Source organism: Xylona heveae (genome assembly GCF_001619985.1).
Source record: "Xylona heveae TC161 unplaced genomic scaffold L228scaffold_10, whole genome shotgun sequence".
Classification (NCBI taxonomy): domain Eukaryota; kingdom Fungi; phylum Ascomycota; class Xylonomycetes; order Xylonales; family Xylonaceae; genus Xylona; species Xylona heveae.
Window position 1 is genome coordinate 10,871 of NW_017264202.1, and position 10,434 is coordinate 21,304.

General features: G+C 49.0%; 5 protein-coding genes across 5 annotated transcripts; 3 read left to right on the forward strand and 2 right to left on the reverse strand.

Annotated features, from left to right (window-relative positions):
- Positions 1 to 568: 568 nt before the first annotated feature.
- On the reverse strand, positions 569 to 2,781 carry L228DRAFT_262831 (hypothetical protein). Its single transcript, XM_018334447.1, has one exon. The coding sequence runs from the start codon at positions 2,588 to 2,590 to the stop codon at positions 593 to 595; it is 1,998 nt and encodes a 665-aa protein (XP_018185694.1). The 5' UTR covers positions 2,591 to 2,781; the 3' UTR covers positions 569 to 592.
- Positions 2,782 to 3,063: 282 nt separating this feature from the next.
- L228DRAFT_270238 (SNARE domain protein) lies at positions 3,064 to 3,865 on the forward strand (the record flags this gene model as incomplete). Its single annotated transcript, XM_018335388.1, has 2 exons — positions 3,064 to 3,107; positions 3,163 to 3,865. 2 exons carry the CDS (start codon positions 3,064 to 3,066, stop codon positions 3,863 to 3,865), a joined length of 747 nt encoding a protein of 248 aa, XP_018185695.1.
- A 183-nt stretch (positions 3,866 to 4,048) lies between these two features.
- L228DRAFT_284881 (hypothetical protein) lies at positions 4,049 to 5,266 on the reverse strand (the record flags this gene model as incomplete). The annotated part of the gene is made up of 1 exon (XM_018336274.1): positions 4,049 to 5,266. The coding sequence occupies one exon, from the start codon at positions 5,264 to 5,266 to the stop codon at positions 4,049 to 4,051; it is 1,218 nt and encodes a 405-aa protein (XP_018185696.1).
- Positions 5,267 to 5,424: 158 nt separating this feature from the next.
- Positions 5,425 to 6,986, forward strand: L228DRAFT_249816 (hypothetical protein). Its single transcript, XM_018333172.1, has 3 exons — positions 5,425 to 5,743; positions 5,828 to 6,604; positions 6,663 to 6,986. Exons 1-3 carry the CDS (start codon positions 5,659 to 5,661, stop codon positions 6,830 to 6,832), a joined length of 1,032 nt encoding a protein of 343 aa, XP_018185697.1. The 5' UTR covers positions 5,425 to 5,658; the 3' UTR covers positions 6,833 to 6,986.
- A 312-nt stretch (positions 6,987 to 7,298) lies between these two features.
- L228DRAFT_249817 (lysophospholipase) lies at positions 7,299 to 9,226 on the forward strand. The gene is made up of 4 exons (XM_018333173.1): positions 7,299 to 7,708; positions 7,774 to 7,817; positions 7,898 to 8,741; positions 8,802 to 9,226. Exons 1-4 carry the CDS (start codon positions 7,651 to 7,653, stop codon positions 9,182 to 9,184), a joined length of 1,329 nt encoding a protein of 442 aa, XP_018185698.1. The 5' UTR covers positions 7,299 to 7,650; the 3' UTR covers positions 9,185 to 9,226.
- The last annotated feature ends 1,208 nt before the right edge of the window (positions 9,227 to 10,434 follow it).

The following is a 10,434-nucleotide window of genomic DNA, read 5'->3' on the forward strand; positions in this document are numbered from 1 at the left end:
TTCGTCGCTCATCATGGCAAGTGACTAGCTAAGCTTGCGGTTCCACGTTAAGGCAAAATGAGAAATGATTTGAGTGATGAGGTGATCAGCGAGCCTCAAGCGTCAGAAATCCGTATGAGCAGAGCGAGCAAAACCAATTAATGCTATAACCATTCATTGCTTGAAATCATCTGGCTGCGCTTGAAAGGTTGTATGCCGATATATGAGGGTCTATGCTCATCTATGCTCTTGGTCCCACGCTGCTGGAAAAAGTACGCAATATTGCGTCTCTCGGGTCCTCTCAATCAGCCTGTCTAGCCTCTGGAGTTTCAGCTAGTTAAAGAACAATGCAAACGCTAATATCGTTCTATCGACGAAAAAGCGACTCACATTCCACCCTTTAGGAGCGAGTGGGAAAAGACAAAAACCAACTCGTCAGGAAATTACGGAGTAGGTTCGGTTGGCGGTCAGGAATTGAAGACCAAACCCACTCAAGCTAACGGACATCCTATCATATCGAGAACGATTGACTTTGGGTCTGCTGGCTTCAAAACCAAATCAAACGAGAGCTCCAAGAAAAAAGTATCATATTCTACTACAATCCTTTCTATTCTCAGACTAAGTTATCTTCTTCTCGTTTAACTCCGACAACTACCAGATTCCGTGGGCTCAACATATAATCAAATACACTTTCAACCCAAGCAAGCTGTATGTTTGGTTGTTCTTTCAGGAACAACCACCGATCAACAACAATAACTGCCTCAACAACACCCGCACTAAAGGCCATTAAACTCCAAATAACGCTGAGTTCTTTGCGGCGATGATAATATCGAGTTTCATAATCTTCAATTTCAGCGTCAGTCATAGCAGCAATACTATCGCAAATGAGTGTTGACCGGCTTGTTGAATCTTGCTGGGCAATCTTTGATACAGCTCCTCGTACATATGCTGTGAACGATGTGTAGCATGCTTTCCGCAGCGACCCGATGATTATCGGTTCCGTGCCGCCAGGAGTACCAGCGCCTGCTCCTGAACCTAATTCAGACGCGGTATTCTGAGACTGTGCCGCAGGATTGATAATTCCACGGTCCAGGAAGATCCTCTGAAGCAATGCTCTGAAAAAATGCCTGGTGAAGAAGGATTCACTTTCTTCCTTTGTCCAGTTCTGGGGAGCTTGTACGGCCATCATTCTAGCGGTGATGTTGAACCTGATTCCAGTTGAAGACTCTGCCTCACCATCTTCATGCCCAGGGAGCGGATATGTGGCAAGTCGGTCGGACATTGGAAATCCGTGCGGGTCGAATGCCGTTGAGGTCTTTTCCAGGCGAGGGTGCGCGGCACGCAAGGTTGGCAATTTATATGTTGGTGGGCCAAGGCGTTCAGTGACGAGATTATAGCAGCACCCGATTAAGGCAACTGCGGAGACAGTTGGGTTGAGAAGCAGAGAACGGATACCATGGTGGAGTAGGTTTCCGCAGGAATGAAGAGATATTACCATCAGATTCTTTGGCGCAGCTGAAACTTGACTGGTCGCGTCAGATGCTTCTGGGCGTTGATTCTGCTCCTCTTCCTCTATCTTTCTCAGCACTGGCGAGAGATTTCCATCCTGAATCATGTGTTCAACATATTGGATGGTGCCTTGCCCTTCCTCTGACACCTTCTTCGGATTGTAAACTCGAATTGGCATGCCAAAGCCGTCGTCCTTGATGGGCGGTAGGCTAGCCGGCTCGGAAGCAGAAATCGAATCTTGGCTCTGAGCGGAGTTCGCGGCAGATTCTATTTGCGCATCCGAAACTTCCAATTCGGGCTCTTCTTTGCTCTGCGGTCCTTTTTCCTGAAATTTCCGAGCTGCTTTCTCTTTGCGAAATTGCTTCTTATCTCGCATAATCTTTTCCTTCTTCACGATCTTGGCCACTCGGTCATAGTCTCGTGCTCCGTCAATGTTAAGCTGCTTACTTTCAATGGCTATAATATGCCTGTTGTAAGGCTGGCTGGCCAATGCTCGCCCCAGATAATTCTGTCCAGAGCCAAAATCAACGAGATGAGTAAGTTCACGCCCGCCGCCCTCTTTAATCTCATCCATTAAATTGTCGACATAGCGAGCGAAATTTTCAACCTCGTGAATTTTTTTCGGCTTCATGCCTATCGCAATGCTCCGTGGCATCGGCGGTTGCTTCGCTCCATTGGGAGGACCACAGTGTCTGCTTGGTCGCGGCTTGAACTCTCGCGCAAGACAATGCTTGCGTATATTTTTTGCATATTCGACGAGTGAAGACGGCGGTAAGGGGCCGCCTCTCCATGGTATCGCCTTCTCTTTTGTCTGCCATGGCTGTTCCGCTTCCTTGTAAAGCGGCGCAAATTTCTGAAGATCCTCGTGCATCAAGAAATCGAGAATATCATGAATATCCCTCTCTTCAAGCCAACTGCGCCAAGACTCAGGGAGTACAGTCGAGTAGAGACTCGGCTCCCGTGTAAAAAAATCTAAGATATGAACTCCACCGCATAACGTTTGAAACAGTTCGCAAGAGGTGGAAAATTGCAAGAGAGATTCAACATAGGAATCTGCGTCTTTAAACTCAGGAGGCAATGGTAGAGGTGCTGATGGAGCCATTCTTCCAATCTCGTGCGAATTTCAGCGTGAAATATCCAAATAAATCTTTTCCTTTTTCATGTGACAGCCACCTCTGCCGGGCCACAGTCTGCCCAGGGGAGCGCACTCAGAAGCAAGAAAATGAAAGACAAAAAGACACATGAACTTCAGCTCCTTAATTTCTCATTGTTCAGCGCCACCCATTATTCGCGATCAACGGAATTTTTTAGCTGCCTTCACAACGGGAAAAGTCGGTGATATTTTCGCCCAGGCACACGCTGCACACTGGAAGCGAGATGCCGACCGCCGAGATGGATACTCCTAGTTCATGACCTGTCAACACAGCTCGCTGGGGACCTATCTCGACGGATGCGAGCCTGCACCTCCGCTCTTGTCGTCAAAAGCATTCATGGCTCGATGATAGCTAGATAATTTAATTCGTTCTGATCCTAATTACACCTACATTACAAGGTGGTTCAGCTGTGCTCAAGATGATGTCGTCAACGGACGCCGAGGATCCCTTCCTCCAGGTCCAAGGGTAGGGAGAGATGAATATATCGTGTAATTCTTAGTCAAAACTGACCTCAATGCAGCGATGTGTTATCTTTACTGAATACGACTCGGCCTCTCTTTGCGTCCTACCTCCGCATTCGTTCGCTGACATCGTCGCCGACATCACCGGAACTGATTCAAGCGCGGACGGAGCTGGAATCCAGTCTCCAAGATCTCAGTACAGATCTTCAAGATCTAGTGGATAGTGTCAAGGCTGTCGAGCATGATCCGTATCGATATGGAATCGAAATTGACGAGGTTGAACGCCGTCGACGCTTGGTTGGAGAGGTGGGCGGGGAGATTGAAGATATGAGGGAAGAGTTAGCCAAGGCTGTGTCTGCTGCTCCCGTTGCTGGTGAGAGGAGCAACAATGCGGGAATGGCTGAATCACTTCCTCCACCTTCGGCATTCGAACCGGGACATGATGATTATGCTGAGTTTGAACAACAACGACAACTAGAGTTGATGCACGAGCAAGACGAAGCGTTGGACGATGTTTTTCAGACCGTCGGTAACTTGAGGCGGCAAGCTGATGACATGGGAAGGGAATTGGAGGACCAGGCTGGTCTTCTTACTGATGTTGACACCATGGCCGAGCGGGTCGGCGGAAAACTCCAAAGCGGCATGAAGAAAGTTGGTTGGGTGCTCAAGAAGAATGAAGGTGAGAACCTTTACATGCCTGCACCGAATAGTCTCACTGATCCGAATTTTTGTGTCAAGATACCATGTCGAGTTGCTGCATAGCAATTCTCATATTTGTCCTTATATTATTGCTTATTCTAGTATTGGTTCTCTAACTGCCCACAACGGGCTACGGTCTTGTACACCATGCGCAGGAGTCCGTTGCTAATGCAGAGCATAAGGCGTTTCGGGGTTGTTTGGAAATGATACACCACCTTGGGCTTGGGGCGCAAATGGTATCTGGTTTTATTGTGCATCATGGGAATTTACACTTAAAAGATTATTACCTTGAAGGCTTTCGGGCGTAGAATTCGAAGCAATCATTCTTTTCGATTTCTCCTGCTTTACCCTGGCTTGCTCTCTGGCAGTAACTTGCTGCCAATTAGCTTCCACCCACTGAATAAAGCGTTTCTTTTGGAGAGATGTGATTTGGTGTGGCCCATCAAAAATGAAGCCACCTCCATCTACGGCCAACATAGCCTCATCCCGAAATGAGATTGTATCATTTATCAAGACGACCCACCGTCTAAGCGCACGTAGCAGCAGATTCAGCTTATCCCCCTGGAGAGGAACGCGCGCTGTGAGCTCTTTCAAGATCGTCTCCTCTTCATTCTTCTTGGTCCAATAACCTCTGATAAGCTCGTACTCTGCCCACCTGTCAAAGATGGTCAGAGCTTCATCTAGTACAATTTCGCGAGTAACATTCTCGTCTTTGTTCCAGTCAGCTGTATGCTGAGGCAGCCATTCAAGCCAGAACTTTTGCATTGCCGGCCTCTTGGCGAGTCGTTGCCTATCGTTTGCTTTGAGGGAAGCATACTGGAAGTATTGAGGCCGGAAAAAGCGGCTTCCAGCAGCAAACTCAAACATGTCTTCCAAAGTCTCAAATCCTGAGCTAAATGCCTCTTTACTCAGCCCAAGAAACGACAGTGTTCTCGAGGGATCCGTCGTAAGGAGTATCATGCTAGCTTTCCTGTTCTGCGCTTCGACTTCTTTGACTCTCACGTACAATCCGACATCGTTTCGGGTAAGACCCCAAGGTCGAATGGTCGCGCCGATGATGCTCCAGAGATCTCCGTAGGAATGGGTGAAAAGTTGCCAGTCAAAGGTTCCAGGCTTACAGTACAGAACGTCAAGTTGAAAATGACAGTTGTTGAGAGCGGCTGAAGGGATCGCGAAGCTAATGGTTGGGCTGCCTGGGGTATGCAGATAACGCGTTGCATTCAGGGCTGCGGCCAAATCGTCCCAAGTGGAGCTGTGGCGTCGCGGCTGCTCCACCAAGACGTCGACATCACCATATGAGACCTTGCCTGGATGTTCAACTGGGGTAGCAGCTCGCACGTAAAAGACACGGAGCACCCGAAGACATTGGTCACGGAGAAGCGCGTAAACGGAGGAAGGGATGCGCGGAGTTGACAAGGGCTGTTCGCCGTTGGGGCCAGTATGGCTAAAGGCCGAACCTCCCATCATCAATCTCAGAATACACCAATGACATGGTGCGGCGAGGGGATTTAGAGGGAATGGGGTAAGGGGCGAGAGCAGGTTGTTGGACTGATAAGTGAGGAGTGTTGAGGATCAACGGTGGGGGATGATGCATCACAAGCTAACGACCATTGCGTTACCCGGGGGCCTGCAAATGGCCCTCTTTCTTTCGCTTTTTCCCTCGACCGACTTAGCACTCGGTTAATTCCGAACCTCGTTGAGGTGCCTTGCAGTCCGTCAGCCAATCAAAAGCTTTCTTCTGCCCATCCTGGTATTAAAATGTTGGTTTGGAGCTTCACGGGCGAAAGCTTGCCCTTCACAAACACCTAGACCAGAGATCCTCCCTTTTCATTCCTGTTCATCAACCAATTCCAATCATGGCTGCACCTGAAGAGTCTGATGTCACCTACGAAGAGCTTGCAGAGCTCGAAAAGGACTTTGAGGAAGTCGAAAATGAGATTCGTAAGTGCCTGCGGGAACATGCCCAAATGAGCTTCGTTACGAAGACCTGCAGAAAGAATCTTTGCATTGACACTTATCACCCAGTCCGGAAGCAATATACCCTCACGTCTGGTCTCTACGCGAAGCGACAGACCATTGCGTCAAGAATTCCCAACTTTTGGTCTCTCGTTCTCGAGCAGGCACCGCTTGAGATTGATCAGTTCATTCAACCTTCAGACTCTGAGATCATCGCTGCCTGCCTGAAGGACATCGAGGTTAACCGATTCGAAATCTCTACCGATGAGACCTCCACCGGGGGTGATCCTCGCAGCGTTGCGATCAAGTTCAAGTTCGCGCCCAACGAGTGGTTTGACAATGACGTCCTGGAGAAGAAGTTCTGGTACCGTCGCGCCAATGATGGCTGGTCCGGCTTGGTGTCGGAACCCGTCAAGATCAACTGGAAGTCTGGAAAGGATGTCACTGAGGGATTGACTGATGCCGCCATCGAGCTCTTCGAGGCTGAGAAGAAGACGGCAGCAACCGCCAACGGTACCTCGGGCAAGGGCAAGGACAATAAGAAGTCTTCCGCCCAAAAGGCTTTGATTGACAAGATTGAGGCAACCACTGAGGGCTCTATGAGCTTCTTCAACTGGTTTGGATTTGCGGGACGTCATATCACTGCCGAGGAATCGGCGGCCGCTACCAAGTCGGAGAAGGAGAGAAGAGAGAAGATCAAAAAGGGCGAGAAGGTTGAGGCTGCTGAGAAGCCCGAGGAGAACGACGAGGACGATCTTGATGTCGACGCCGAGGTATTCCCCGCTGGCGAGGAGCTAGCCGTTGCCATCAGCGAAGACCTTTGGCCCAACGCTCTCAAGTACTTCAGTAAGTAATTCCCGAATTAAAATCTCTTCGAGCTCACAGCCACTAATTCATTGGATAGCTCAAGCGCAGGAGCAAGATGACGATGACCTCTCAGAGGCCGACTTTGAGGAAGATGAAGAAGAGGAGGAGAGCGACGAAGAGACCGGTGTGCCTGATCTGCGCAAGCTGGTCAGCGCAAACAAGGGCGGATCCGGAGACGAGCGGCCTCAGAAGAAGCGGAGAACTTAGACTTGCTCATGATGGTATTTCAGTCTTTTGTCTCCACCTTGGCTCGATATGATTCAAACAATCTTTGTCCTGGTGGCTTCTTATCTTTTCTTTTTCTTTTTAATTGTTCTTCTGATTGGATGACTTCATGATGGCGGGATGGTCCCTGTATCTACAATATAATTTTCCATTGCTTCAATTTTTGAGAAATCTGATAAATTAGTATTAGCTTGATCGAATGTGAGATCGTCGTAAGACTGCTGCCCGTGTTAGCGGGCTTATGTTTCTCAATACACGATGATGCCTCCACACCTCGTTTCGCGCCTCGCGCTAAAAATTTGTCAAAGGAACAAAAATTTCTCCGAAGGGAGATGCAAGCGGTTGCCCTGACTGGGATGCACGGCAGCTAAGCTTTTCCAAAGGAAAATGAAAACGTAAAAGGAAAAAAAAATCATCTCTTCTTAACATTCCCGCTGCATCCGCAAATAACTGACAACGATCCTCTTCTGTACTTTCTGCCGCGGCTCATTTCCGAAGGGTCCATCTGCCACCATTTAAGCTGAGATATCGGGGCACGTCAGGTGGTCAACTGGACGGGCACTTTAATTGAGGCAGCTTCATTTATAGTGTCGCCGGCTTTACCCGTCACTCTGCGGAGAATCTTTTATTCGTCGTTTTGTTTATATGCCCTGCAGAGTTCTTGTTCACTGGCCACTAGACTTTCTCTGTTCTGCGTTCACTTGATCCTGGTCTCTTTTTAAAAGTTTTGGAGGGTTTATAGAGGGTTTTAGACTTAGAAGCCGAAAGTCATTTCATTACTTTCCATCGATACATATACCATGCAGCAACTCAAAGAAATGAGAGGCCCCGAGTCGAGGGTTTTAATCATCATGACAGGTGGGTAGGATTAACTCAAAATTTTTTTTTTTTTTTTCCCACAGGCCACGGCTAACAAGCGACAGGTGGAACTATCTGTATGAGGAGATCTGAGCTAGGATTTGTTCCAGTATGTCACGCAAAGACATCAAACTTTTTAAGAGCATATAGTTTATGCAAAATCTTCAGATTGACTAATTTGGTTTACAGGCCAGAGGGTTCCTTGAGGCAGGACTTGCGCCTCGCCCTTCATTCAATGACGGATCCAATCCAGGAACCCTTGGCGTCATGGTGGATGATGACCGTATGAAGGAGCACCGCAGTCTACGGACGCCCATTAGCACATATGGACGTCAAGTTAGATACTCCGTCCTGGAGTACGAGGAGCTTCTTGATAGCAGCTCCATTGATGCCAAGGGTTGGGCACAGATTGCACGGTCTATTGCAAGAAACTATGAACTGTTTGATGGTTTCATCGTCCTACATGGTACCGATTCACTTGGTTACACCTGCTCGGCACTTTCTTTCATGCTACAGAATCTTGGAAAGCCGGTCATCTTGACTGGCTCTCAAGCGCCAATGCTGGAACTGCAAAATGACGCAACAGACAACCTCTTGGGGTCGCTCATCATCGCGGGCCATTTCATGATACCAGAAGTCTGTTTGTTCTTCAACTACAAGCTTTTCCGGGGAAACAGGGCCACCAAAGTTTCTGCCAGCGAGTTTTCGGCGTTCGCGTCTCCTAACCATCCACCTCTAGCCACGATTAGCTCTCTTAAGACCCATGTCTCATGGGACCTTGTTCGAAGACCAGTGGACCTGCATCCTTTCAGCATTCAAGTCAATCTCGAAACAACCCACGTTGCCTGCCTGCGCATATTTCCCGGTATCAAGCCGGAAATGGTTGATGCCGTCTTGCGGGTAGAGGGGCTTCGTGGTCTTGTCTTGGAGACATTTGGAGCAGGAAACGCTCCAGGTGGCCCTGATAGTGCTCTCACTAAGGTTATCGAGGACGCGGTCAAGAGAGGGATTGTCATCGTAAATGTCACGCAATGTAAGTTGTCATGAAGGACGTAACCCACACAACAGGACTGGCGATGTTGATTAAAAATAGGCATGACAGGAAGTGTTTCCCCACTTTACGCTCCTGCCACGGTGCTTGGACGGGCAGGCGTCGTTTTCGGTCATGACATGACTACAGAAGCTGCTTTGACCAAATTAGCATATCTTCTTGCACAACCCAACCTCAGTTATAAAAAAGTCGCGGAGCTAATGTCCGTTTCATTGAGAGGCGAAATCACGGAGTCTTCTCGCACTTTTTTCCAGCACCCTAATGGACAGCTCACGCCAAAAGTTGCTCAAGTTACTGCTCTCGGATATGCTATTGCCGATGGTTATCTCGAAGCAGTTCGCGATATCATCAAAGGCGCGCGGAGTTTCTCGTTGAATGAGCCTGACTATGCAGGAAACACATCAGTGGTGAGCACGTCCTCTTGATTTCTTCCTGCTTGACACTCCTGGGAGCGACGGCGAAGATGAGAGATCCAGCCATTCTCTGGGTGGTTCCAGATATTATTGCATCATATCTCTCGTAGCATTGGAGGATTCTTCGCTATTGTACTATATGTGGGTATACATGGATATGCTGGCTGACTTCTGGACCCGAACTTAGCATCTTGCGGCAACGGGGCCGAGCGTAGACATATTGCACGAGCTGTTGTGCCAGGGAGCATCAGTCCACCTCCGTAATGCGAATGGACACACTCCGCTTTTCTTGGCCGCCGATGCAGGATTGCGAGACAATGTGGCATTACTTCGAGAATCGGGAGCTCATTTGCACAGCGAGGAGCTCGACATGGCTAAAATGAAGGTTCAGATGGCAATGAATAACTCCGATAAGAGTGAAATCTGGCGCGCTGCTGGTGTCCACTAGGCAAAACCCCCAGAGAGGCTGATCCGGAAAGCCTCTGGCAGCTATGGCGGGGTAGAGAGGTGGGCATAGTTCGTACGGCCCGCCCTTTGGGGGGGGGGGGGGGGGGGGGGGGGCAGTGTGGGGCGGGCCCCCCTTTGGGGGGGGGGGGGGGGAAGCCGAGGAGGGGGGAGGGGAGAAGGGATACAGAACTACCCAGACTTTTGGAAAAGCAGGTCCGAGGAGAAACAGAGATTGTCTCGCATTCTCGGGTCTAAGTACACAGGCAGCGTGGCACAGACTCGCTGATAATGTCCGCAGTAGGTGGAAGGATCATTCTCCAGAAACTTGGATTTGGACAGACGGCGAAGGGAATCGAAATGCACTCTTGCTTGGCATGACCGAGAAGCACCCTGGTTTAGATGCAACTAGAAGGGAAATTTGGGCCTCTTCCGGGCACCCCGGACAGCTGCTTTAGCCAGAAGGAGATCCATGTCGATGCCCATTCAGCCCTTTTGAAAATGTGCGGGCGATGCAGCTAAACGACTCTGGCGCATGACAATTAAGTCGCCATTTCATAATGAAATGCTCAATATAGACGAAAGATGAAGACTTGTGGGAGTGTTTTTTTGTCGACCAATTTTTGATATTACATGCCAGCAATAATCGACAGCCATAGAACCTGACGATAATCAAAGAAATATATCAACTGACGCTGTGATGGCCATGACTGGTATACAGTACATACAATAATATGTGCCGTACAGCGAAAAGTGTGGTACCTCACGGTAATCTGAAGGGGGACGATGGAAAAAAAAGAAGAAAACGAAGCGGTACC

Excerpts from the sequence above, each read along its gene's own strand:
- L228DRAFT_262831 (XM_018334447.1), bottom strand. The coding sequence starts at position 2,590 with ATGGCTCCATCAGCACCTCTACCATTGCCTCCTGAGTTTAAAGACGCA.
- L228DRAFT_249816 (XM_018333172.1), top strand. The coding sequence starts at position 5,659 with ATGGCTGCACCTGAAGAGTCTGATGTCACCTACGAAGAGCTTGCAGAG. Across the intron at positions 5,744-5,827 it reads GGAAGTCGAAAATGAGATTC|TCCGGAAGCAATATACCCTC; the intron begins GTAAGTGCCTGC and ends CTTATCACCCAG. Across the intron at positions 6,605-6,662 it reads CAACGCTCTCAAGTACTTCA|CTCAAGCGCAGGAGCAAGAT; the intron begins GTAAGTAATTCC and ends TTCATTGGATAG.
- L228DRAFT_249817 (XM_018333173.1), top strand. The coding sequence starts at position 7,651 with ATGCAGCAACTCAAAGAAATGAGAGGCCCCGAGTCGAGGGTTTTAATC. Across the intron at positions 7,709-7,773 it reads GGTTTTAATCATCATGACAG|GTGGAACTATCTGTATGAGG; the intron begins GTGGGTAGGATT and ends AACAAGCGACAG. Across the intron at positions 7,818-7,897 it reads CTGAGCTAGGATTTGTTCCA|GCCAGAGGGTTCCTTGAGGC; the intron begins GTATGTCACGCA and ends TTTGGTTTACAG.